Source organism: Pungitius pungitius, chromosome 21 (assembly GCF_949316345.1).
Source record: "Pungitius pungitius chromosome 21, fPunPun2.1, whole genome shotgun sequence".
NCBI lineage: Eukaryota > Metazoa > Chordata > Actinopteri > Perciformes > Gasterosteidae > Pungitius > Pungitius pungitius.
The window spans coordinates 14,129,006-14,156,634 of record NC_084920.1 but is presented as its reverse complement, the minus strand read 5'-3'; the positions used below and the strand labels follow the sequence as shown (position 1 = coordinate 14,156,634).

The window sequence follows — 27,629 nt, the reverse complement described above, 5'->3', positions numbered from 1 at the left end:
ATATATCGGTCTGTATATCTAGATATATAGACAGATATATATCGGTCTGTATATCTAGATATATAGACAGATATATATCGGTCTGTATATCTAGATATATAGACAGATATATATCGGTCTAGATCCAAATCTAGATTTATAGACGTAGATATATATATATATACAGTTATCTGGATATAGATATTTCTATATATAGATATACACACACGCACACATTTTGTAAAGGTAAATGTTCATTCTGCTAAATTTATTTCTTCTCCAGCGATAAAAAAGAATTAGCCATTTTTAACATTAAATCAATTAGAATTTTAGAAGCTAGTGTACTCTGCTGCCCACTGCCAAACTGAATGTGTTCACTTCTGTACATCACCATTGTTTACAGAATAAAGAAATTGACAGGAATGCATAAAGCCTAGCACACAGTGCACAGTAGCACAAAATGCACCTGCCTAAAGTTTCCCTTTATTTGTGAATCACTTGCAACAATATTATACCCTTGAAGACTTCTTTTCTAAAGTATAGGGTTTATTCTCTGTAGCCATAGTACTAATACTCGTAATATTAGTGTCATGTAACAAAGCGTAACAGAAAAAACGTAAACATGAATCTGAATGAATAAAAACAGGAAGCCGGGTGTTTTTCTTCTTGCAAAAGCAAAACACACCAACTGGTTTACAAAGACAATCAACGCCGCTTACATCCAACAGTCTCTGCCCCGGAGCGCTTGACCCCTGAGAGGTCGCCGTGCAGCGGCAGCTTTCGAGTACAGAGTCGTGGCTGCGGTCGCAAAGCCGCCCGGGTGTCGTCGCCGCGCGGACGCCGCGGCCCCCGTGAAGTTCGCCGGTGGGAGCCCCGCCGCGCTCAACCGTCCGTGGCCAGGATCAGCACGGCGCCGAAGATGCCCACGTTGTGTCCGATCAGCTTCATCTGGTTCCAGAACTCCACCTTGCGGGTGTGGTGCCAGTAGCCCAGGTTGCCGTCGATGAGCAGGATCACCGGGGGCAGGACGGTGGCCAGGATCTGCGCGGCCAGGCGGACGTAGTAGCCGGAGAGGAAGGCCAGGGCCAGCACCCCGAACAGGACCTCCAGCAGCATCAGAGTGATCTCTCCTCCCACGATGTGGTTCAGATAGGCCTGCTGGTCCTCCTTGCTGTGCTGGAGGGAGTACACCTAGTGGAGGAGGAGGGGGGCAGCAAGTGGGGCTCAGTTAAAAAACAGGTTTTCCTTTGTAGAGCCGGTTTTCATAAAAATGTTATTTATTTAACATAAAGTGTCATGTTCTCGTTGATATGAATGATGATTATCTGGCTCGCACATATTGATCTCACGTAGCTCTTTTGTATGTACTGATTGCAAGATACAGTTAATCCCAACTAAAATACTTTTAAATTGGTTTGTTACGACAGTGGGTACAACTAATAATCACAATAAACTAATTTACTACTTATGTTCTTTATTATGAATTGAATTCATAAAATATCAAAAGATGAGGAAATGAGGTTTGGTACCTTTAAAATGTTTGTTTTTGTCAGATCAATATAAATAAAGTTTGAAATTGTATTAAACAGAAATTCACCCAATTATGACACAAAATAGTTTAATGACATTAAGTGAATGTAATAAAATATATTTTGTGACTGTTCATTGTGAGGTTTACAAATGTCTGTGAGCACATTCAAATAACCCGTATGTAAATGAAGCTGAGGTGGGTTTTACCATGCAGATGAGGTAAACTCCCAGGAAAACCTGTCCTGTAGACTGCAGGGACCTGCTGCGAGGTTTCTGTCTGTACACCTCCCCCGCCCCGCTGGCCAGGACCAGAAAGCCTCCGATTATGGCCAGCGCTCTGGAATACATCCGCACCTGCAAGGCAACAATGATCCCGCTGTAACGATCTAGTACACGTTTCTGCTGCAACGCTGATGTATAAAACAAACCAGTGATTCGCCCACCACATCTACAGAGCTAACATTCCCAATGTCGGCAAATTCATGTTTCATTCACAACTGAATTAGAATTTAATAATACAACTAGACTCAATTGACATTTTCTAGAAACAGTTTGCCACGACGCATGTGAAACTAAAGGCTCAACTGCGGCTTTTCATTGGGTCGATGAACTCGTTTTATTTCATGGTTCTAAATGACGGGTCGTATGAGTGGTTCCGGATTTCTTCCGCCAAAAGCTCTTAAGTCGCTCTTCAAAAATCTTCCTTTGAAAAAAAAAAAAAAAAATGGCTGTATTATGCTATGAAACTGGAAATGTAAGACTCCAGAAAGGACGCAGTCAGCAGCCCAATGAGGCGTGCGTAGCTTTTGACGCTAGTCAAGAAAAAATGGTCGACGCACGCAAGGGGCTCGTGCGTGTCCTTGCGTTTCTCTGAAAAGGCAGAACCATAAACTAGGCTCAAGCCCGACCGCTTTTGTTGTAGCCTGTGAAGCCGAGGGATTGTGTTTCGCTTGTACTTAATGAAGGTAATCAAATAATGGCACACAGGCTCCATAGTCTGCACCAACATAATGACTCACAGACAGTCACCAGCAGCTCATCAGCTCATCCCTGCCTCCGTTTCAACCGTCACCACTAAAATCCCTGGACACACAAACTGGAACAATGCTGCGGTATTTATTTATTCACGAGGGGACTCACCTTAAGCCAGTCCCCGTAGTACACCTGTTCTCCTACGTACGACGCATAGGTGCTGAAGGCCAGCTGTACGGCAGCGGCCATCGCAAACCACCTCCTCTTCACCCCAAATGACATGAAGCTGGCGCAGAGCACGGCGGCCCCCATGTCCACGTAGAGGTAAGGGACGTGGATGTCGGGCTTCCTGGGGAGGACAAAGAAAGAACGGGAGGTGACAGCTGTCATTTACACAGCTACGGCTTTATTCAGAACGCACGTTTAGTGCATTTATGCGTGTCAGGATTATTGTGTGTTGCAAAGGGGTCCGTGGAGATGCTTCTGCAGGTTTTACACTACGGCTGCGACTTCTAATACTGAAGTCTCACAAAATCCACTGGAAATTAAACCACTCCACAATTACTCAATGTGGTCATTTTCCATCTTACAAAGTCATTGTGTCGAGCCTAGAAGAACGAAAGCATGTTTGCAATTGCAAAAGCATCTCTTGACATTCACTGAGCTCATATTCGAGGCTGAAATACACAATTAATGATGGGCATGAATCCTTTTTGGATAACCCCAAACGTGACCGGCAGTCAGGTGGGACGAGGGGCGTGCACCTGCTCTTTAACGTAATTACAGGGATAATTCAGAGGGGTGTGGTTGTCTCAAATGTAAAGACCGACCCACCACAGACTGAAACAAAAAACACGCCCCAGTGCGCAGAATAGATTAAAGCCGCCATTGCGTTTCAGCAACAGAAGAAAATTACAGAGCAGGCGAAATACAGCATGTCATTTTAATTTAACCAACTCCACATGGAGTAACCCTTCTGCCTCGAGGTTTTGCCGAATTGCTAAAAGTAACGTTAACGCCGAGGTCAGATATTATCCAGTTATTAATCGACGCTGCTTTGATTATTGTCTTGATGAAAACGGTTTTTTTTTTTTGAACGAGTTGACGACGAGTTAAGATTGCCGTTAGCAAGCCCGTTAGCTAACATTTCTATTTCCAGAGGCTCAAGTCGCTCCTTCTTCTCACCTTTTCGAGTCCGCTCGTTCAGCAAACAGCATCAACATGCTAAAGCAATTCCAAAAACCGAAACGGGTCAAAATAAACGCTCCCAACTGGCTTAGAAACCTTAAAGTCTGCTTCCTGCTGGGAGCTGCCATTGCTGCTGCAACCTAGCCCTATCCGCCAACGACGGTTCGCCAAAGGACTTCCGGAACATGTACACGAACGTGTCGAAATAAAAGCATACGTCTTAGTAACGCATAGAACGTGCATTTATTTTGATGGTAATGCTCTTGTTCTGAAAAGTTATTCTGTTTTGATAAAAAACGTCCTCCTATTCGCTGATGGAACATATGTATATATGTATATATATATGTATATATATATGTATATATATATGTTTTATATATAGAGTCTTGGGCACAAACAGAGAGACTGTATTGCAAATTATGCTAATAATTAATCAATACATTAACATGACTTTATACTTTTTTTGTAAACATTATTGTGACTGCTCTAGAAAATCAATAATTGTATCTAAACCAAAAATAACTTCGTTTAAATAAATTGTTTTTCAAAGAACTCTATAAATTGTTAAGCGTTTCTGTATTTTTTTTTCCAAAACAGTTTCTATCTGGTCTCACCTGGTATCACTTTTTCATAATGACTCGTAATGGGGTTTAAGAAGTGGGAAAAAATAATACAGAGACACTCAGCCACTGCAGTGCTTGTGAGGGATAATACATTAAGTGGTGTGAGACTCCCTGGGGAAAAGGATGTACTGAATGATTCATGCCACACACATAGACCCTGAAACACACGTACAATAGATGGTGTCACCTAATCCGCATGACACATGCACATTGCTCTGGATTTGGCCCACAGTGCTATATCAGCGAATAATCAATAAAAGCTTGACCACCTCTCTTTATATTAAGTAAGCCTAATTTCCTTCACACACACTCAGCCGCACACAGACAAATATTTTCTAACCATGTAAAAAACATCTCCAATTAAAGGAAAAACAAACAAGGAAGTGATATTTAACTGATTCCTTCTGTGTGTCCATGTGATGTCGCTGTTGAAGCATTTTAATCACTATTTCAATCATGTTTTATTTCAGAGAAGAAAGAAAAATCGATCTAAAAAATGACCTGCACATTTAGAAATAGCTTAGTCTTGCTGTTGTTTACATTTTCATCTTCCCCATGCCTTTTAAAAATAGAGTGGGAAACACCTCTATTTGTTGTCTCTGAGCTTTACTCCACCAGAGGTCCGTTTCAAGAAGCCGGTTTAGTGGAAACTCAAGAGTTTGTTGAACCTCCTTTGTTTTCATTTGAGTATTTTTACAGTGATGGATTGCTATGACTAATAGTACATATTAATAGGTTTACAAGGTAATATATCAAATGATATTAATATCTTATTGAGTAACCAGTGATTCATTTCGGTATCCTAAACGTTCCTTCCTTTATTGATATTTCTCAAACAGGTCTGCGCATGCTCAGACCGCAGCACCTCGCAACCTGCAGCCCTTTCGAGGACCGCCGTCACCAGCCGAATAAATAAATCATTTCCCGTTTGCACCTTTGAAATAAAACAAAAACACATTCAGGAAGTTGGAAACGCATGCGCCAAAGGGATGTGGTTTGCAGAATTGCTGTAAATAAAAATAATAAAAGTATAAGTAAAGCATACCTCTGTTTTACAACTAGAATACACTAAAATAAATTAGGTAAAGTCTACCTAACACTTTATACAACTGATTACTTACAAAAAGTAGATAATATATATTATCGATTGTAAACACTAATAATATTAATGCACATTTTGAGGTCTCGTAGACTGTCCTTAGCATTGTATCATACCAAACACATAGCCACAGTGCTCATTATACCGCTGTTTAAGTGTTACGGTAATACGAGCCAATAGATTGTTCTGGTATTTTTTCAAATGTCACGTTGTCTCGAATGGAATTCTCGTCAATTGAGCAGGCACGTACAACGTCAATCAGATGCAATAATGTTTTCAACCACAACAGGGTGCCTTTGGGCTGATTGATTGATTGATATAGATATGCAGCTTTTCATTAAATTATTTTGGGATGTTTGTTGAAATTGATTGGATAGCCCTCCCTAGAAGATTTTACACCGACCACCACCGAAAGCCAATGAGTATATTTCTAAAAATGCTCACACTTTCTATTTATATCTCTATATATGTTTTTAAAAGCATTTATTCAGTGTAATTTATACTGTATGATTAAATAGTAAAAGTTAGGTGCTGAACCAGAGAATATTTTGATTGATCGCACTTGAAGCCCCAATGAAACTGACTCAAAGGATGGAATGAACATAGAGCGGCCTGTTAGGGGAGGGGCCTAATTCACCAGGTGATCATAGTGCTGTTGATCCACAATGACGTGTCTCGCGTTAATCTTTAGCAGATGAGACTAACTCGGATCCTGAAAATGGCTTAGCGTGAGTCCCGCTGAAGGTTTAGTTCAGGATCAGTAGTTTGTCATGTCTCTGATGAAATGTCAGTTGTCATTGGGACTACTTTCACACGGCGAGAACATGTTTTTTCATAAAACCTCCAACTTCAGAAACATTAGTCTGAATGGACTCACCTCACAGCAGATGTTTACTTGAGGTTAAAGCCAAATACAAAAGGGGGGCTTGGTAAGAGAAGGGGCAACACCCTACTGTTGTTTTATCGATTCCTGTAATAGTCCTGCAACTTTTCCATAGTGCGAATTAAAAAAAACCCTCATATTTCCATTAGAAGGTAAAATCATGATCACCTTCTGGTCGGCCCACAGCAATTAGAGACAGAACTTTCGATAAATCTAATACAGCATATTAATAACGAATAACTATTAATTAATGGATGTTCTTCAGAGGAGACATATGGACGAGACTTTGAATACAACAAAGGGCTTCAGGAGAAGTCCAAATTGAGCACACAGATAGCATCAGATGACCATGAGTCTATCGCTTCCCATGTCCCACTTTCTCCTCCGCACCTGCAGATCTAGAAGGATCCCTTACCTTCCTCCTTCCTGTTCAGAGGTCACGGCCCCTGATTGTTTAATCCCATCAGGGGGGATTGGTGACATCAGGTCCAATCCTTTGGCCGACCTCTCCCCCCCGAAAGCCAGCAGCGTGGATCAGCTGGGATGAAGAGCAGTGGGAGCGAGGGGATCAGTCATCGTGAGGAAGCGAGCGGACTGCAGGGACTCTTAGGAGCCAACACGTTTTCACATATTCCAGGATCCCACCATTAAACAGGTAACAATCGATACGCTGTTTGCGTTTGCTTGGATTGACGTGTATTTTATCAAAGGATTCAGAGAATAACCCAAAGAAACGGCACGTTTTTCTATTTTAACATTCTAACATTGATTTCTTCTTAGTCAGGATGGCTCGGGACATGTCAGATAAGGAAATCTTGAAAATGGAGCTGGACCAATTGAAGAAGGAAGTTAACACGGCCCGGACACCAGTAAGTAAATTACATCTTTAAATGTTAAAAAAAACCTTGTCTTTTCATACATTTTTAGGATTCTTTCCCCTATATATAAGCTTCATGAAGTCGTAGCGTAGCAAGTTTTAATCTGCTTTGTTGAGCTTACACGTGCCTCCATCTTTCCTCCCAACAACAGGTGGCTGCAAACTGTGCACTGACGGTCGCTTTCGTCGAGGAGATGGTGCCAAACGATCCGCTCATTAAGGGCGTGGCGGATGACAAGAACCCCTACAAGGGAGAAAAGGGGGGCTGCATAGTAACATAGCACGCAGAGATGCAGAGAATAGTCAAACGGTTTTATATGCCAGCCCGGGTTACGTCGCTGTTTTAATCCCTGTAGAACTCCGGTGGATCAAATGTTGCAGGTAGTAAGACGACTGAGATCTGTAAAGGTTGATTGCTACCGGGAGAGAGAGCCTTTTCCATCACTGGATTACTGTATGTACCTGTTGATATGAAAATGTTTCTTTGCCACTTTGTAATTAAATGCAAATAGCTGTCCAAGGCTTTGACCTGACCCGGCTGCTCATTTCCGAATGATAATCTCGGGTTGAGATTTGTTTTATTGCACTTCTGCCCTTTCCTCTCAGTTAATGTTGTAAAATAGGCTCGACTGGGGATATCGGTCGGCGTGCAGATCATCGTATGTCAACATGACCGTCGCCTGCGTCGCTTTGGGAGGCAGCTGCCGCCGCTAAGTCTAGTTCTTAATAGGATTTCTCCGCACAGTCGACACAAAGAGCCGCTTCCCTGCAGGGCTTTTTCCAGCGACTTCATCCCGGCTTCATCCAATTAGTGTCATTTTCAAATCGTGGCAGCAACAAACATGCAGCGTTTCTTCAAAAACTTGACAAACAACAATCGGTATGAAAGTAGCTTATGGAAATGTGCAAGTTTGACTTCTATAATTTCAATACACAAACACGCTGCACTCAACGCCGTTTTCGTCCAATGACCTTGGGCGGCGCGTATCAGCAACTTTGCACAACCGTTTCCAAGATTGTAGTAACCTTTTTATGGTGGATTATCATATGGAGGATATCGGTGGTATCAGTATTTTTACTTCATTGCTAAAACAATCTCTAAACTTTAAACTCCCCGTCCGCTTCAGTTAAAGGGCACTTGTTAAAGGGAAACTCCCCCATTTACAAGTGTAAAGGAAGACAAGTGCATATGATAAATAAACTGCGTATTGGCATTTATTAAATCATTAGAATCATCGCCCTGTTTTCACTTCATCAATGTTAATAATAATGGCCTAAAATGTAACACTCTACTTACAAAAAAGACAAGATTCCTGATGGCCCATAACCAAGAAATACAGTCTGGTTTGTTTTTTTCCCTCTTTTTAAACATTGGGGCCAACATCACAGCTAGTTGCTTTGGTTCACGTCATCGCCGGCTTCATTTGGCCTGAAATGACATTGCATTAAGAAGCCATTGTTATCATATAGAGTACGGATTTGAGTTTCTTTTCTTCTGGGTATCGTAACACGATTTGTCATAGTGTAATTAGATTAATGTCTCAATTTCTTGCTTCGAAAGAATCGATGCCCCTAACCCTTCCCTGAGGACGGTGGACAGCGTCTTTACTGAAGCTAAAATAATTAGGTCTGTGTTTTCCCTCAGCTGACGCTGCGTGTTTAAAGTCTAAGGCGCCTTGTCCACAGTGCAGTCTTTATCTTAATTGCCTTATCAGATAAGAGTGTTGAATGTGTCGTATCATTGCATGTTTCCCGTTAACTCTTTGAAATTTCAAAATGAACATACAACATACAGGAGGAAAACAAGTGTCAAAACTTTTAAAAATTAGAAGTGTTTAACTGTGTGATAGAACAAGAACTGTGTTTACTTCAAATCCATTGACATTAAAAATATGCAGATTCCTTACGCAATATATCCTTATCTAATTGGGATTTTAAGCACTTCTTAGCAGTTTATTTAGACAAGGAGTGTCCAGCAATCACCCTTTGTGTAAAACTAACCACTTGCCGGCTAGCTTGCTAATGCTGTGATCTGTGCATTGTCATTCCAACAATTTTGCCTTATCTTCATTGCTTGTATTTCCTGACCTTTGGCACTCGATGTATATAAAAGGAGCCTCAGAAGGGAAGAATAGTAAAAAAAAAAAAAAACACCGCAGCCATCAACACGCGAGCAGCGGCAGTTATTTGGGTGTCTCCACCATGTGGCTCCTGGTTTTCTTAGCGTGGTTGGTGATTTGGGTCGGTGGCACGTACTGGTACCTGTTTGGGAAACCGAGCCCCTTCTCTCTGGAGTCAGTGAGGCCGCCGGGACCTCGGGAGTTTGACCAGAAGAAGCGCGACAAAGTCATCAAGCAAGGTAAAGTGACTGCAGTTGAACATTACGTTTATCTTGTATTGGTTGAAGGAAAGCTACGCACCTTTTTAAAGTTCATGAATGTTTCTTCCAACGGTCTAAATCTCACTGAACATAGAAACTGAACATAAAACTAGAGGGCAAAAATATAATTTGTGATGTTTTCAAGACAATGACTTGGGAAAGATGTCTCACAACAAAAAAGAAGAATAACAATAGAATACATGTCATTCTGAAATGATAAAAAAAATAGAAATCTAATCTGTCCATTCAGTCACTGAAATTACTTCACATACCCTACATTTTCATTACATTTCCTTTTGAGATTATTTTATTTTAAATTTTAAGTAGCCTTAAAAACATCTGGCCGGGGGCATAGGAGGGCATTTCTGGCTCACTTTGTTTTTGCCTTTGGGAGATATGGGTTCTCCATCAGAGAGAATGTTTATCCTCTGTGGGCTTAATCTTAATTAGATTATGAACCAGTAGATTGTGCTTGTCGCCTAATCTGTCGTTTATTACCAAGAGGAGAACTCGGAGATACAGGAATTAAGACCAGCGGTGTTTATGGGCGGAGAGGTGTGCAGTGCAACCTTCAGACTGTGTTATGCAACGCGACCATGCATGCCATGCGTGTACTACTTGTGCTTTTACAACACCACCTCATTCAACCTGTCTGAACTAGAAAGATTAAAAAAATCAAATGCGACGGCGGTTGAACAACGTTTTCTTCCGTCCAGGTTTCCACGTTGACAAAGTGCCCCGGGACCTGGACGTCATCGTTATCGGCAGCGGGATCGGGGGGCTCACGGCCGGAGCCACGCTGGCCAAAGCCGGGAAGAGAGTCCTGGTGCTGGAGCAGCACGACCAGGCGGGAGGCTGCTGCCACACCTTCATAGAGAAAGGCTTTGAGTTTGATGTCGGTAAGACTGCCGGTCACTACAGAACATTTAAAAACAACCGAAGAAACAATCAACGGTCTCATATAATAAAGAAATTAAAGTCTAGTTCAGGCATTTCAGCCAGAAACATTTGTGTCATGTGCCAGATTCTATAAAACCTCTACACATGTGTGTTTGGACTGAATGAAATCCTCGTTTCTGTTCCCCCGGGGCCTTCGCCAGGCCTTCACTACATCGGCCAGGTCCACGAGAACAGTCTGCTGCGCATCGCTTTCGACCAGATCTCCGAGGGCCAGCTGGAGTTCCAGGAGCTGAAGCAGCACTTTGACACCATCCAGATCGGCCTGGGCCACGAGAAACGCGAGTACACCATCTTCTCTGGCAAAAGCGAGATGAAGGCCCATCTGATGAAGCAGTTCCCCGACGACACGCAGGCCATCGAGGCGTTCTTCGAAATCATGAAGGTACGTTATGCCATTAGATGCGTGAACGCATTTCCCTCCCGAAACCTGCATGTTCAAACAGCCCCCCCCCCCCGTGTCCCACCAGGTCTCAGCCAAGAAGACTCACTACCTGGCCACCCTGAAGCTGATCCCGCAGTGGGTGTCTCTGTTCCTGCTGAAGTCAGGCATCGGGAACCTCGTCACCCCGGTCTTCCGCCTCACTGGAACTTGTGCCACCGACTTGGTGAACACGCTGACCACCAACAAGGACCTCCACGTCATCTTTTCTTATCTTTTCTATGGTGGGTCCCACTGAATGAGGGGACTTACTGGACGGAAAGAAACGAATACCTCAGAGTGATACGTAGGCCTAACGCTTTGCTCTCCGTGTGCACTAAGGCGTGCCTCCGAAGGACTCCAGCGTCCTGATCAACGCCCTCCTCGTCCATCACTACAAACGAGGCGCCTACTACCCCAAAGGTGGCGCCAGCGAGATCGCCTTCCACATCATCCGCACCATTCAGAAACATGGCGGGAACTGCCTGGTCAGAGCCCCCGTCTCCCAGATCCTGGTTAATAAAAACGGAGCCGCCTATGGTGAGAGATGTTTTTTTCTTTTATTTTTACCTGTTAAAAGGGGCTCGTGCTCCACAGGTAGCGGACTGAAGGCCATACTTTGTGGGTCATGTGACAGGTGTAACCGTGAGGAGAGGTCAGGAGCAAGTGGAGATTCACGCACCTGTAGTGGTTTCAAACTGCGGCATCTTCACCACCTTCCAGAAGCTTCTCCCCCCTGAGATATACCTCAAGACAGGTGAACAATAGATCCCTTGTTACCAAAGTAATATGTTGGTTAGATTTTGTTGGAAAGAAATACGACTTTTTGCAATTTGGTAGATATTCAGGAACGACTGAACACGATGAAGCACGGCAGAGGATCCTTCTTGGTCTTCTCTGGATTTGATGGGACTGAAGAGGAGTTGGGTCTCGAGTCCACAAACTTCTGGCTGTTCAAAAACAACGACATGGACAAGTCGTAAGTCTGCAGAGCATCAAGCCCAACAAACACTAACATAAAATCTACACTAGGTGCCGCTGTTGTATAAGACGTAACACAATAAACACAGTGTAGACTTCCTGCAGGAACAACACACATTTATCACTGATTTTCTTCTTATGGGTCAGATTTAGTCGCTTCCAAAAGAAAGTTTAGCTTCTCTATGCACGGCCACCCACAAAATGAACATTTACATGTGTTGTTGTTGTTTTTCAGGATGGAGGACTTCTTTGCTTTGAACAAAGAGGAGGCACCGGATAATATTCCCATGATGTTCATCACGATGCCATCTGCCAAAGACCCAGAGTCCAAAATAAGACACCCTGGTATTACTACTTTTTCTACTGTTGATATGAATAAAAAAGTATTGTGCTTAAACTAAAGATAAAGATGCATATTTAAAAATGTACTGTTAACAGAAAATCTCGCAAATTGGACACGATTTCGCCAAATGTTCACAGGTAAATCTTGCATGACAATACTCACGATGGTGAAGTACGAATGGTTTGAGGAATGGAAGGACACCACGGTGCGCAAAAGGGGCGACGAATACCACAACTACAAAATGAGGTTTGCTAAGAACCTCTTTGACTGGGCCTGCACTTTGTTCCCTAAAATCAAAGACAAGGTAGGACGGATCATTCTCTATCTACATTTAACCGGTGCAGAACGGCGGAGCCGTAGGCGCTGTTTGTTCACCAGTGTCGACTGCACTGTCACTCTGGGTTTTTTTTAGCTGGTTTTCCAGGACGTAGCGACGCCGCTGACCAACATGCACTACCTGGGATCCCAGCGTGGAGCAATGTACTCTGCTGAGCACAACCTGGAGCGCTTCCAAGCCGAGAATGTGGCGAGGAACAGGTGCAACACCCCCGTCAAAGGCCTCTACATCTCAGGTATGAGAACGTACTGGACAGACAACTTTCTGGATCTTTTAAACATTTCAATGATTATAAGCAGAGTGAGTTAAAGCGTGATAAGGAAAGACAGTACTTTGAATCTAGACTGGACCCCCTCGTCTCAACCAGCAGGGTGTATGTGTGTGTCTGTGTTCCAGGCCAAGACGTGTTCAGCTGTGGGGTAGCGGGCGCGCTGCATGGCGGACTCCTCTGCGCCTCGGCGGTGTTGGATCACATCGTCTACATCGACTTGCTCTTCCTCAAGAAGAAGCTGAAGAGGAGGAAAGCCAGCGAGTTGGCCCGTTTGGCTAAGAAGAAAGTGCAGTGAGAGAGAGCTCTCCACTTCCCCCTGCGGGACGGTATTGAAACTGCACGAATCAGGATCAAAAGGACCCTTGAATGTTGTGGGAAGCTTAAAGGAAAACACCAGCACAGAGTCGCAGATAAATTGTATATAATAATATTCTAAAGTCCACACATACTAACGCCAATACAGAATAATAAGGTGTAAAGTGGTGGATCATTCAGTCAGGTCACATTGTCGATTAAACAAGCAATACATAGTAAACACAGACTGCTGGTGTAAAGTCTATATTTTTGCAGTAACTATTTACCAGTGAGCTGCATTTAGCTGTAGATAGCTACTGTCATTTGAAAGGTTGTCAGTTGCTTAATTCCCTAGATCTTCAACCCTGCTTCTAACTGTACCTAAATGACCATAATTGCTGTTTAATACCTCTCACAAGGCTCTAACTGCTTTATTTTATGGTAAATAATAACTTACTACTGATATTCAAAAGTTTAAATTGTTATAATTATATTGTGATCACATATATGTCATATACACTCACCGGCCACTTTATTAGGTACCCCATGCTAGTAACGGGTTGGACCCCCTTTTGCCTTCAGAACTGCCTCAATTCTTCGTGGCATAGATTCAACAAGGTGCTGGAAGCATTCCTCAGGGAGTTTGGTCCATATTGACATGATGGCATCACACAGTTGCCGCAGATTTGTCGGCTGCACATCCATGATGCGAATCTCCCGTTCCACCACATCCCAAAGATGCTCTATTGGATTGAGATCTGGTGATTGTGGAGGCCATTTGAGTACAGCGAACTCATTGTCATGTTCAAGAAACCAGTCTGAGATGATTCCAGCTTTATGACATGGCGCTTTATCCTGCTGAAAGTAGCCATCAGAAGTTGGGTACATTGTGGTCATAAAGGGATGGACATGGTCAGCAACAATACTCAGGTAGGCTGTGGCGTTGCAACGATGCTCAATTGGTACCAAGGGGCCCAAAGAGTGCCAAGAAAATATTCCCCACACCATGACACCACCACCACCAGCCTGAACCGTTGATACAAGGCAGGATGGATCCATGCTTTCATGTTGTAGACGCCAAATTCTGACCCTACCATCCGAATGTCGCAGCAGAAATCGAGACTCATCAGACCAGGCAACGTTTTTCCAATCTTCTATTGTCCAATTTCGATGAGCTTGTGCAAATTGTAGCCTCAGTTTCCTGTTCTTAGCTGAAAGGAGTGGCACCCGGTGTGGTCTTCTGCTGCTGTAGCCCATCTGCCTCAAAGTTCGACGTACTGTGCGTTCAGAGATGCTCTTATGCCCACCTTGGTTGTAACGGGTGGTTATTTGAGTCACTGTTGCCCTTCTATCAGCTCGAACCAGTCTGGCCATTCTCCTCTGACCTCTGGCATCAACAAGGCATTTCCGCCCACAGAACTGCCGCTCACTGGATGTTTTTTCTTTTTCGGACCATTCTCTGTAAACCCTAGAGATGGTTGTGCGTGAAAATCCCAGTAGATTAGCAGTTTCTGAAATACTCAGACCAGCCCTTCTGGCACCAACAATCATGCCACGTTCAAAGTCACTCAAATCACCTTTCTTCCCCATACTGATGCTCGGTTTGAACTGCAGGAGATTGTCTTGACAATGTCTACATGCCTAAATGCACTGAGTTGCCGCCATGTGATTGGCTGCTTAGAAATTAAGTGTTAACAAGCAGTTGGACAGGTGTACCTAATAAAGTGGCCGGTGAGTGTATAGTGAAGCTTTAATTAATAATTTATACAATTCTATTGGTGAACTACTTTACTTCACCTCTTGTTATCATGTTTTAATGTAACACAAAGCAATATCAGCTAATATTTAATCATTAGCCTAATTGCATTACACCGACTGCTGTGATTGTAAAACATATTTTTGCTGTTTTATCCGCGTACATGAAGTCTATTTTTCTCTGTATCATTTCACTTTGTTTTGGCCTTGTTCATTTTGCAAAATGCACATTTGTGTTTTCTTTTTGTACACCATAAATAAATTGAAATCTGTGAAAGAAAAGAAAAAAAGGAGCAATTAGGTTAATTTTACTAAACGGTAAATCCTCTAAAAAAACAACATCAACTGGAAGCCTTAATGTGTAGATTTGATCATGTGATTAAATCATGAATTAATCCAGATTAATCCGATAGGATGGAGGACTATCTTCGCTTATAATTTGTATGAGTCCCCTCCGGGTTTCTCAGTTCCCACCTATGTTGTTCTGACCTCACTCATAACCTGAGTGTTGTTTGGGTAACTGCTGAAATCAAATGTTCGGGGGGGAAACCTCAGACTTCCTGCACTAAGTGAACATTTCCTCAGTAAGCGGAGGGCATGTTGGCAGACAAACTGTGGTCTGCAGGAGACGACCGGGGGGGGATCCGAGGAGATGAATGCCGCTTCTGTCCAGCCCGCCGGTGGGAAGCCCAGTGGCCCTCTCGCTCTGCTAACCTCTGTCATTCTGCTCCCCCCTGCTGCCGGACCACTCTGATGTGCAAGATGCTGCTGCTTCGTCTCTTCCCCCCCCCTTAAAGCCTAGTTCATGCTTCTGCGTTTTCAGAGAAACGCCAGGACACGCAGACGCATAAGCCCCTCGCGCGCCTTTTTCACCCTCTCTTGCGTGCCGCCGACCAATATTTCTAGACTTCAAAAGCCACGCGAGCTCACGCAGCGCGCAAGGCTGTGATTGGTCTGCTAGCTGCATCCTCTCCGGAGTCTCACATTTCCGGTTTCATAGCATAATTCTGCCATTATTAAAACAAAGAATTTTTACGAGGGAATCAATCAGTTACTCCACCTAGTAAACGTTACTCCACCCAGTGTTCTGGCGGTGAATTGCTTTGCAACACGCGCAAGGCTTTTAGAACCATGAATTGAAACAAGTCCGTCGACACAAGACGCAGACGCAGAAGCATGCGCCAGCCTTTAGTCCTTGTGAACAAAAAAATAGGCAAGTTCAAAGAACGAGGAGCAAAAGTGGTAGGTAGAGGAGTTAATTATATTGACTTTGACTGGCTGGAAGCTCAGTATGAAAGGCCATAACGTATAATTACAGTGGCACGATAAAGCGCAGTATCCTTCGCCAGACTCTTACTTTCCTAAGCTGTGCTACGACTGACTCACAGAGCTATAAACACACCCGCCTGCCCTCTGAGCTCTGGAATAAGGTGAACCCCACGTCCCTTTCGCCACGCCTCAGTGCTTGCAGCTCTATAGACGCTAATTGGGACGGGGTGGTTAGTCCGCCGCTCTGGTCCAGAGTGAAATATCTCAAAAGGGAAATTCAAGGTCCCCAGAGGATGAATTACGATGGCCTTGCTGATCCCGACTTGTCCTCTGGCGCCACCATGAGGTGGACATATTAGTGAACCGTCCCACCACCTGTTGGATGGATTGTAATGACCTTTTGACAAACTAATTTCTCCACCTTTTCCGGTGTGATGCAATATGACTAACGTTGATAAGTACCAATTAAAAAATTCAACGGGGATTGAAAATTTGCTCTGTTGTTTCACTACAAAAGTTCAGTGTTTAACATGATAGAAAAGCTAGAATGATCTAAGGAGGAGGAATTTTAATTTTTTCTTGACCAGCCCACCTCCGCCCACTTCCCCTTTCTTTCCTCTCGCAAGCAGCTCCCACATGTTTAGACACGCTATTACATCAAGAGAGGCCCAAAGGGTTGGATCTCAAAAGCAGCAGTCCACTCTTTCCACTGTCTCAGCCGCTCGCTCTGACCCTCTCTAAAGCAGCAGACACACACTTTTAAATGAAACTAAAATGTCAGAGGTTGCAGTTCAAGTCTCGACAACTGAAAACTTTCATTTACACAAAGAAAATCTGTAAACTCGACATGCACTGAGCAACAGGATTGGCACGCAGAGTGTCCGCGTTTCCAGGCTCTTGTCTCTGTGTTTTCAGCCAGCTTTTTCTCCTTTTCCAGATGTTGAGCTCCTCCCCGCTGGCCCCGCCGCACACTCCCACAGCTTGAACCCGGCCAACAACCACAGCTGCTTCCAATCTGAGGACTCGCACGAGAAACTTTCAGACGACCCAGGTGAGAAGAAGACCCTTTCTGAAGACAGCACCCGGATCCGACTGAGGCCTTGAAGGCACGATTAGGTGGTAAAAAGCAATACTTTAAGTACTTATATTAACAACTCCTATCAGCATTTAGTGGAGTGTGATTTGATAGAGGAGACAAAGGTTTTTAGAGACAGAATTTCTGTTTCTGTGGATGAAACCAAATCAGACTGAAGTTATTTTCCTCTTCTCCGACGTCGGTGAGAAGCTGCTGCTAGGAGCCAACTTTCTGTTGAGCTGAATGGAAAATCCAAGGAAAAATGCCGTCTTCCCCAAATGTCGCTTTTGCTCATAAAAAAACCCCTTTTCCAGAATCTGAAACACTACTGGTCCAACATGCCTGATAAGCTCGACATTAGCCGGTGCAAATCCAATTCAGCTTTATTTGCGCGCTTTATTTTTAGAAAATAGACGTTGGCAGCAGCCGCTGATTCAATGCTACAAAATGTAAGTAAGTAATCATCAACATGCTAACTGCCGTCGCTGTTTCCAGCCGTCAAAGCAGACCAAGCTGCTGTTTTGAAGTGCTGGTCTGAGGACTGAAACATGAACACAAACAGAACTTTTCTCAAAGGCCCCTCTCCACCGCATAGTTTCATCGGGTTTGAACCCATCGACAGTGATTTGCGTTCATCTTGCGGCCTCCGTCAAGAACTCAATTAACTCGCTCACGTTGCCGCTGCTTCATCATCTTCAGCCTCGTGGCTGAATAAGAACCAAGGAATGTGGCTCGCTAAGGCCCATACTTTCCCTTTTCAGCTGGTTTGTGCTATTTCCTGTGAAGCTGCTCGGCACTTTGTCTCTCACTTGATTCTAAATTATGATGCATGTCGCCATTTTTCAAGAGAGGGACAGAGCGAGAGATATAAATATATATATATTATATATATATATAGAGAGAGAGAAGGCAGGAATAGGGAGGCCCAGAGAGAGGAGAACAATGGAGTAACATCTCACATGAGTCATGGTTAGTATTAGCTCAGCCTACTTCTTCACTGAAGCTCCGGCTCATCTGTGAATCATGAGAGAGGAACACATGCGAAAAGTTTACTTCACCTCCGCACCAGCTGAGCTTTCACATCCAGGTCGCCTCTAAAGACCCCCGTCGGTGACACCAAGGTCCCACTACTCATAAGGAGATGACTCCTCAGCACATGGTTTGGATACAGACAGTATGTGGCGTTCCTTCTTATTGGAGTCAAATAAACCTGACTTGAGTTGATGGCATCATAGATGTGCTGCAGACCCCACGGTAACCACACGCTTGTGCAAAGTGTTTCACAGTTTCCCGAGACCTGCTCAGGTCTTGATCTTCACACACCAACTGTTGACTTTTCCAGTTCACGCAGACACGAGAGAACAGAACGCAGCAAACCTCATGGATTCTACCGCACTTCGATATTGTACTTAATATTTTACACACAAAATGAGTTTAAAATGCTCCAGTGGTCACAAACCCTCCTATATAGTGTTTTAGGGTGAACCTTCAGGACAACTGGACGACTCGCTGTTGTGATCGAACCTACCAGGGCTTTGTCCTCTGAGGACGGGAGACATAAAGCTGAGTGACAGTAACTCCTCCAAAGTGAAAGCTTTGCTCTTCCAAAGGGAGAGGCTGTTTTCTCTGGCCTCCACTCACTGCCACCCCCCCCCCCCCCCACCGGCTCCGAGGACAAGGCCTCACGGCATGACCATCCCACAGGGTTTGAACCTCAGCAGCTCTGCACCGAGGCCTGGATTACGACTATAAGTGTTCCATGTGGAGGAAATTAAGAACTGTGGTGAAGTCTTTACAGCTAATATGACCTTTAATAAGCTCAACACTCATTTCCTTCGGACCCTCTTTTTCTTCAGACGTAATGTGAGATAAAGAATGGTTAAAGAATGGAGTTTTGTTACTCATTTTGTTCCTCTTCGGGCTGCGAGTGGCGTGTGTGGCTTAAGTTGCCCAGTGAAAATGACCCACCACAGAAGAAGACATCGCTGAGACCAGAATGGGAGACTCCCTTCATCTTTCGCCTCCTGATCTCCTACAAAGACGGACGCATGTCCAGGTCATCCATGCTAATGAGTGTCTATATTTATGCTGATGTTTGATACGTAGTGGCCATTGAAGTATTCTTTCCCATTGTTTTTCTGCTAGCTGCCCTCAGACCTCCATCCCCAGGTCGTTGTAACCGAGTTTCAGACACAGGAAGGAAAAAGGTGTTTTTAGAGTTGTATTCTGAGGAGGTATTAAAGCTATTCAACCAATCCTTATACATGTGTAAAATTCAGCTATACGTACATCCTTTCTGTTTAAAATACCCTTGTCTTCACAGGATACTACTTGATTCTTCATTAGGGCTAAACGACTGTGGTTCGGGGATAGACAGTTTACAGAAGTTTGAGTCAAATTGGCCTACGCGACTATTAAATACAAATGGATTGCTTGGTGTATATATACAAATAACAGTGCATTAACTTATATGTATTATGCGTACAGTATATTAAAAGAGAAGCTGATTACAAGTACAGTGGGCAAAATATATATATATTTTATTGTAAAATAAAGTAAGCAGTAAAGTAAGTTATCTGAGTGATGCTACACGCTCATGGTAAAGAGACTGTATAGATAGTGGTAGTGGAGAAGGAATATATGTAGCTACAGATCATATAAATGAAGTATACCTTGACTTGTTGTGGCTTGCACTGCCCTGAAGGTACTGGAGAAAAAACAAATGAGACTAGGAATCACTCGCTTTCTCTCACAAACCTTTTTCTCTTGTCTTTTCACAATTTACTACAATATGTGTGACAAGAATTACTGATCTGTAATAAGAATGTGTGGTGAGGCCACAAGTGTTCTGATGAAAAAGTTGAGCTAAATTGCAAAAGTCAAATTAAATGCACTTTGGTTTTTCTGGATCTTCTTCCTTCTCATAAGAGAAGAAACAATCACACACACTGAGTGAATATATGACACTTTGTTTATAGTTTTACCGTTTTCACGAGAAATCTGTAAAAACTTTCAATGTCTGCCTTTTTTTGCTCGTCTCTGGTGGTCGTCGTAGTTGTCGTAGTTAACATGGCAGATTTCTGTAAGCGTTTTTTTTTTTTTATGAGGCATACAAACTGTTTTCTGATAAACCTTCCTCACTCTGCACTGACTGCTTCAGGACTGTTTTCGGTTTTTTTCCTCTCTGGGGTTTTGTTTCTGAAAGCTGAAGTCACAGAGCCGAGCTGAGCATCAACGCAGCGCTGAGTGATTCCAGATGACTTGAGAAATTGAACTCATGTGCGAGTCAGAACAAAAAGACGTTCCCCCTTTCGCTCGTGTATCCAAACTATTCTCTGTTTGCTGCCTTCCCTGCTTTCACCCACAAATTAAACCTATTTTGAGGTGTTTTCGGAGAATATTTGAGGAGGAAAATTATTTTTAAGTGAAAGTGACGTCAGTTCGCATGAACGAATGAGTGGAAAATATTTGGAGAATTAGGATTGAAGGCAATCCTGGTTATAATTTTTTTTTTTTTGTGTTCAGCTGCGATTCAAACGATCAAGAGTTCCAAACGTCTCACAAAAACCACACGGACGCTCAGTGGAGCCAAAGTATCTGCATCACTACAAACAACCTCCATCAGTTCGACAAGCAGCTTCGGTGCCGTATTCGTCTCAGGCTGAGGAGAAAGTGCAGGGAGGGGCCGCGCTGGGTTCAGTGGGTGGAAGAGGGAGGGTTCCGACACAAGGCCGACACTCCCCCCTCATGAACTCTCAGGGGAGAAGCCCCCGGGTGGGAGGGGGGTGGGGGGGGAGCAGATAGATAAAGAACTTCAGCAATGCGCAGGACAGGTAGAGACAGGACACAAGCAGAGAGAGAGAGAGAGAGAGAGAGAGAGAGAGAGAGAGAGAAAACTGTTAACAGAGCTGGAGATGTGGCTCAAGGAAAGAGAAACAGTCGAAGCATTAACACTGAAACTTTGAGCCACTTCATCTCTGCCTTTTGGGGGAAACGTTGTTTCCACAGCGGCAAGAGAAGGGATGAATCCTGCATGGTGCCAACAGACCATAATAAACTAAAACATGACTGTTTCTGCTGCAGGAGGCAGGGAAAGTCGGCGGCGGTGTCTTGTTGAGCGGCTGAGAAAGGCGTTCGTAGGAGGAATGCAGACTGCTGAGTGTCTTGACATGTTGAGGGAGAGACCAGGGGGGGCTTGAGAGGAGTCCAGTGCTGCAGGTCTACGTCCTCCATCGTTTCGGGGGGGGGGGGGGGGGGGTGAATGTGGATGATCTCTGCCAACAACACGCAAGATCGCAGAGAGCCATCCGTGTCATTATGAACCTCTATCATTCCTTTACCTCAAGATGCAATTTAAATGTAAACACCCAAGATTTTAGGTTTGAAAGGTTTTTTTAGATTTGTAATATCACCAGAAAATGAGAAAAAGTTCCAGATAACAAGTTTTGTTGTTAAGTCTAAAACAAGAACGTCAGCTGGGCAGCTTAAGTGCCGTCATCAGTGTCAGAAGGGTGAGGAGGGACAGGAAGCTGTGGACCCTCCTAAATGTGACCACTGTCATTACCCGGTTAAGTATAACCATTGGATGTAATGAAAAGCCTAACTCATGTGAAGTGATCTCTGGAAGGGGGAGGTGCCCACACCAGGCCCCCGACCTTCACTCAAACATCCAAGCCATGGATCTGCAGATCAATTCTCTCCTGAATGGGACTTGAACTGAGGCTGAGACAACATCTGTTGTGAATGAACTCAGATATTCGGTGCTCGGCACAGATGATTCACTTTCTTCAATCGTGGCCTCGCCAAAAGAGTTTCCTTCATCCACATAAAAGCTGCAGTCGCCATTCGGCGAAGAGCGTTTTCAATGTTAAAGGCAAGCTCAGCTCTTCATTTCTTAGTGCCGTTTTAAAAAAAACTGCTCCAGTTCAATGAAAACGGTCTCTTGATGCCCACAGCATCAACACAAGCAGACACTGTAGGTTAATGGCTTCAGAGGGGACTCCATAGTGCGTCTTCGTCCCCCCGTCGTCATGCAAACTCATTTGGCTTCTCCCCTCCTCCCCCTTTTCTCCTCTGTGGTGAATTCTTACTTTTTCTTTTTGTCTCAAGACTTCTTTTTTTTTTTGTTCCTCCTCTTTGCATCACCGCCAAGTATACTCCCTTTGTGGATGTGGCAGGCCTGGGAAAGGAGCAGTTCATACTTCGTGTCAGGAAAAGGAGAGCACCTCCTTCTCTTCTTTCTTTCTATTTTTTTCACTCCTTTGCTTGCAAACGTGGACAGAAAGTAGAAAAAAAAAAAAAAAAGATGATACTTTGGAAAGCTAACACAATGACACAGAATGTCAGGTTTAGAAAATGATGGGTTATGGTTAAACAGTGCATTCTGTGCCTATAACCTAATCTTCTCACTTATGTGACTCTCCGGGGCCACAAGGAAAAAACTCATACTTGAAATGTTATCGACAAAACAACTCGTTGTAGTAATAGTGAGGCAGGAAAAGGAACAAAACTCTTATAGCATTCAAACCTTCCGACGTGTAAACGTGTGCAGTGGGGGGGGGGGGGGGGGGGGGATAATAAATGACAGAGCGAGGTGCGTTTCAGAGCCAGCCAGCGAGTTTCCATGATGTGATGTGGAGGCAGAGAGCAACCAGACATCTTGCCTTTCATTCCACAGCAGAAACACAAACCAGGGAGGGACAAGACACTCATCTAAATATGAGGAACCGGCTGGAGCCAATCGGAGCCCAAGCCTCCATAACCCCCCCCCTCCCACACACACACACACTCCCAGCTCAACCTAAAACCCTCAACCAGAGCTTATTGTAGTTAGACATGTGACGTGGAGACTTAAAACCTGTTGTGTCTCCATACCTTCTGCAAACCAGTTGCAAACACCGAGGAGCCTTTTTTGCTGCAGCGTACAACAATGACAGCAACCTCAGTACCTTCTAACCAGTGACAGTTAGAAACCTTCGCTCTGAAACCTTAGCATCACGCTCTTTTTCTGGTCCAACAATTCAACAGCATCAGGAGGATTTCTCCGAAGGAACCAATTCCAGACTCAGACTCGCCTCGCCTCCGAGCCGCGACGTGGACTCTTTAGCTAGATTTGGCACTTTCATGTGGGATCAGCCTGAATCTTAGGCTTTAAGGTGTAGTCCAGCTGAATCAGGGCGCCCCTCCCCCCCCCCACCCCCACCCCCACGTACATAAACGGCGTTACTCCTGACAAACGACAGGAGGCGCATGTCGAAGCCTTTGTCTGACGCAGCTGTGAAGCCGCTTTTCACTTTGAACTGTTGTTTTATTCTGTAAGAGCACCGTCTCATTCAAATTAGCAGCCACACAAGGAGGTTTTCCTCCAGGCAGAGGGGGGGGGGGGGGGGGGGGTTCGGGGGTTTACACGTCCACGGTCACTGAGGTCACAACCGTCTCCTCCTGTTGTGGAGGTGCTGCCGCGTGGTTTGGTGTAGCCTTACCCCTCTACCCGCTGCGTGCCACCCATCAGCTGGAGGGAAGGGGGGGGGCTGCTTCATGCAACGTGCAGAGAGGTCCACCCTAAACATTACAACGCGCGGTTCTATTATTGTTCAATCTGCCGATACCTTTCAGGACTGATCATCATATTGTTCGGTCAATGTAGCAAAAGCAAAAATATCAGAAAACAGTGAAAAATTGCTCCGGCTTGGACCATATGTGATATGTGATTTGACGGGAAAAGGCTAGAGGATGGAGAAGAGGTGAAGTTGTTTGGAAAGGTTTTGGAGAATCTCTATGCCTGTGTGGGAGCACCGTTAGCTTCAGCTTCTGGCTCGGGGACTCATAGCTCCAAGTTATATTAGCTCTCTGCTTTTTTTTTTCTGGCAACATCAAATTCACAAAATTCAGGGATTCTATTGGGATGAATTTGGTGATTGCACCAAAAGTCTCCAAAAATGTTTCCATATATCAGGGGTTTTGTCACTCAATACTATACTAATATGCTAAAACGATGTATAGGGGTTACAGATAGAAAGCTCTGGGTGGCTGAGCTTTTGCAAGAAGATGTGAATGCTGCTGCGGCCTGAAAATCCAGCTCTCACAAAATGGCTGCACTAGAACTCCTCCCAAGTTTTCCACATTTAAACTGTCATTAAACAATGGGCAGATCACACGTCTCCCTTTTCCTCCACCTCTCACAGCCGTCTCTCTCCTGCCTCTCTGTCTGTCTTACCCCCCCCCCACCCCCCCCCTTCCGCCCTGACATTCTCACTCTCTTGACTCATGCAGACAGAAGACCAGGAATAAGAGGAGACGGGAGAGAAAGCTCCACAGCAGCAGAAGTGCACGGGGCCAAGAACCAAGCCCTCTGTCTTTTTTCCCCCTCCATTCTACAACCCTCTAATTTAGCACTTATTTTAGGACGTGGGTTAACTGAACTAAAGTCTATAGTCCAATGCCACAAGACTGGGACTCTGGGAGAGAGAGTCCCTCTCACTCATCAGAACATAATGGGTTTTAATGCACTTTATTTTAAGTTAGTGGGGAAGATCCAAGAGTAGGATGAAAAAATATAGCAACATGTCAGAAAACTTAAGTGCAGTATGAGCAACTAGTTTTCTTTATATGGCCTTTTTAACTATATATATATATATATATATACATGCAATCATATGCAGAATAATTGCAGCAGGCGCAACGCAGCCTGTGTTAAAATTCCACTTCCAAAATAGTCTTTAAAAAATTGCCCAATAAATGTGCAGGCTCACCTTGTTTCACCACTATCCAGGTGTGCATGCAACACAACTGCTTGTGCGGAGGGTCAAAACAATTACTGTTCTTGGTTTTTAATGACAAACACGGGGCTCCGGTGGGGATGAGCCCAATAACTTACTGTCACTGCAGATGAATCATGGGAGGAAGCGCCATGTGAGCTTCCAGCACCAGCGCAGAACTTTACTCTGACCGGCACCGAGCAGATTTATTTCAGGGCTCTTGATGTGGAATCAAAAAAAGCATGCATCGCATTTCACAACGTTAGCTGCAAGGCGCCACAAGGATGTCCATGTTGGTCGTCCAGCCGCCATTATGGTCCAGCCTGGAACACTTGAACAACCATCAGGTAGATTGGATGGATTTAATTGTGAGGATGTCTGAGATTAGAACCTAATGAAGAGTCTTGCTTTTGCTCCGATCCTCTTGCCCTCACCTACTTCCAAAGCTCCAAATACTGTAAATGACTACAACTTGTGAGATGTTTTGTGTCATTTGCACCACGCAGGCCAAACTGCCATCCAGCATTCTTCCTCTCACATCTGAAAGCTGTTAGCCACAAGAGGCAAGAACGAACCTCAGCTCCCCCTCTTCCAGTTGCAGCCGTTTCTGAACATGTGGCCGACACCAGGGCACCTCGTCATGCATGACATTTCTTCTCCTATGGCCTACGTGATAGAATATCAGCTCGGTAAAGAATGCACGCGGTGGCAGAAATAATCTAATGCAAAAAAAATTGGAAATCAAACACTTTTGAGGGACAAAGAATTAAAGTTGGCGTGCAGATTTGAACCACTGAGACGATGTAGGTTAATCTAAATATTATCTCATCCGCATCTCAAATGTCTATTTGATAAAATCATGTTTTAAAGATGTAAAACACTGCAACAAGCTATACCATGACAAGCCTCACTACTGCAAGCAGTTATAAAAACAAAATGAAGAAGGCATGGAAAAAGGAAGGAAGAACTACTATCCCACTGTTGGATTGGAATATGTTGACTCGACTGAAATAAATAGCATTCTTAATTACACTTAAAGCCTTTGCTGAGACTAAAAACATCAACCAAGCTTCACTATATCTGAGCAAAAAGTGAAAAGCTCTGGCACAGCATTGGATTTAAGTAGCTCAGAACGACAGAAGCCTACAACGAGGAATGGCTGAGAGGATTTAACGTGGCAACTTTGCTCAAATCCTCCCCGGGAAAAGAGGGGTTGAAAATGAGAAGAGGAGGAACAGTGAGACGAAGACGCCGGCTGTGGCCATTTAAATGGCTGAAAAAACGAAACGCACTCCCTCTGCTAAACAGCGGGTTAAGAGAAGTAATTTTTGCCCATGCTGGATTCAAGGGGAGGGAGAACAGACCACACCGCATTCTTTCGTATTGAGGTCATTTCTTTTTTTTTCTTCTTCTTCTTCTCAACTGTTCAAAAAAGCTTTGGGTAGGACTGCAAGCTCGATCGAAGCACCGAGGGATCCACTGCACATGCTCAGCAGGGACACCACTACCTACTGGTGTTTCCTCTTTACAATAACGAATCGCATGTGGAATAAAGGGTACTAGATGAGCTGGTAAACTAAATCAGCCTCTCCGACCCTCATCTTCTCAGACTGTGAGGGGGGATAAAAGGGTCAAACGTTGTTTATTGTTGAGTCAAGTGGTTTCCCCTCCTACTTAGATCCTTAAAACCTTTCTTATGTAGCTTGTACGTGCAGTTGGAATGCTAAATAGTGACAAAGCTTTGCTAAAGTTGGAGATATCTCAGGGGTCAACGGAAAACACCACCGAACGTGGCTGCTGCAACAACACCGTGATATTGTTTATGTATTTATTATATTGCAACCTTTTAATAACCTATTAATATTCTAATCTTAACATATTTTACATATAGGGTTGGATGACCCTGGATTCAAAGTATTATGTGAAGCACAGTTGAAAAGTTGCCTAACTTACCCATCATATCTGAGAATATATAGTTTAAGGCCATTTGAGCAAATGACTATAACACTTTCACGTTTCACCTGTGCTCACTGTTGAAAAGCTTCCTTTTTGAAGCAGTTCATGGCAAAGAATGCAGAAAAAAAGGCATTATTATTAATGTGTTGCGTCTCCTCACTGAGAAATGTCATTCTGTCAGACTTGTCGTCTCCTCAACCCCAAAAAGAAAAAAGTTTTTCTTTAATACAAACAAACGCACAGAGCGCTGTTTACCTCAGGACGTCATTGCTGTGGTTTCCTGCTTGGTCCTCCACTAGACCCAGGTAGGGGGGGGGGGGGGGGGGTTGGGGGGCATCTTTTCACCCTTCACTGCTGATGTAATGTTGAGCTCCGGGACCTGGAGGCCTTGAGAAAATAACATTTGGTAGGATGTGAAGAGAGGGAGTTTCACTGCTTCACTGTGGTCTAAAGGGGTGAGACACGTGTTCCTGAAGTGTCGCAGCATTTTAAGACATGCAGATAGTAAGGGAAAAATATAATATATATGGTTAGCGTTGTAAAATAACTGTCGTGTAATGTGTGATAAAGCATTTGTGAAACTCTCATCCGAATGAGATGTGGTGCACAGGAGACGGAGCGGTACTGAATACTCAAGAGACCTCAAGGAGGAGGTGCTGCAAAGTGAAATACATATTAATAA

The 27,629-nt window shown here is 44.1% G+C and overlaps 3 protein-coding genes across 4 annotated transcripts; 2 read left to right on the top strand and 1 right to left on the bottom strand.

Annotated features, from left to right (window-relative positions):
- Positions 1-306: 306 nt before the first annotated feature.
- tmem101 (transmembrane protein 101) lies at positions 307-27,262 on the bottom strand. Of its 2 annotated transcripts, none has more exons than XM_037464230.2 (4): positions 27,203-27,262; positions 2,650-2,830; positions 1,717-1,863; positions 307-1,170 (listed from the first exon to the last, which is right to left on the bottom strand). In XM_037464230.2, exons 2-4 carry the CDS (start codon positions 2,791-2,793, stop codon positions 862-864), a joined length of 600 nt encoding a protein of 199 aa, XP_037320127.2. In that variant the 5' UTR covers positions 2,794-2,830; positions 27,203-27,262; the 3' UTR covers positions 307-861. The 2 variants fall into 2 exon arrangements, with proteins under 2 accessions (XP_037320127.2, XP_037320128.1); XM_037464231.2 differs by lacking the exon at positions 27,203-27,262 and adding an exon at positions 3,667-3,843.
- On the top strand, positions 5,569-7,688 carry gngt2b (guanine nucleotide binding protein (G protein), gamma transducing activity polypeptide 2b). Its single transcript, XM_037464233.2, has 3 exons — positions 5,569-6,929; positions 7,055-7,143; positions 7,304-7,688. The coding sequence occupies exons 2-3, from the start codon at positions 7,060-7,062 to the stop codon at positions 7,430-7,432; spliced, it is 213 nt and encodes a 70-aa protein (XP_037320130.1). The 5' UTR covers positions 5,569-6,929; positions 7,055-7,059; the 3' UTR covers positions 7,433-7,688.
- si:ch1073-13h15.3 (inactive all-trans-retinol 13,14-reductase) lies at positions 9,252-13,432 on the top strand. Its single transcript, XM_037464229.2, has 11 exons — positions 9,252-9,510; positions 10,248-10,430; positions 10,632-10,873; positions 10,959-11,154; positions 11,252-11,449; positions 11,547-11,666; positions 11,750-11,888; positions 12,126-12,235; positions 12,371-12,537; positions 12,646-12,805; positions 12,967-13,432. Exons 1-11 carry the CDS (start codon positions 9,252-9,254, stop codon positions 13,134-13,136), a joined length of 1,944 nt encoding a protein of 647 aa, XP_037320126.2. The 3' UTR covers positions 13,137-13,432.
- Positions 27,263-27,629: the final 367 nt, after the last annotated feature.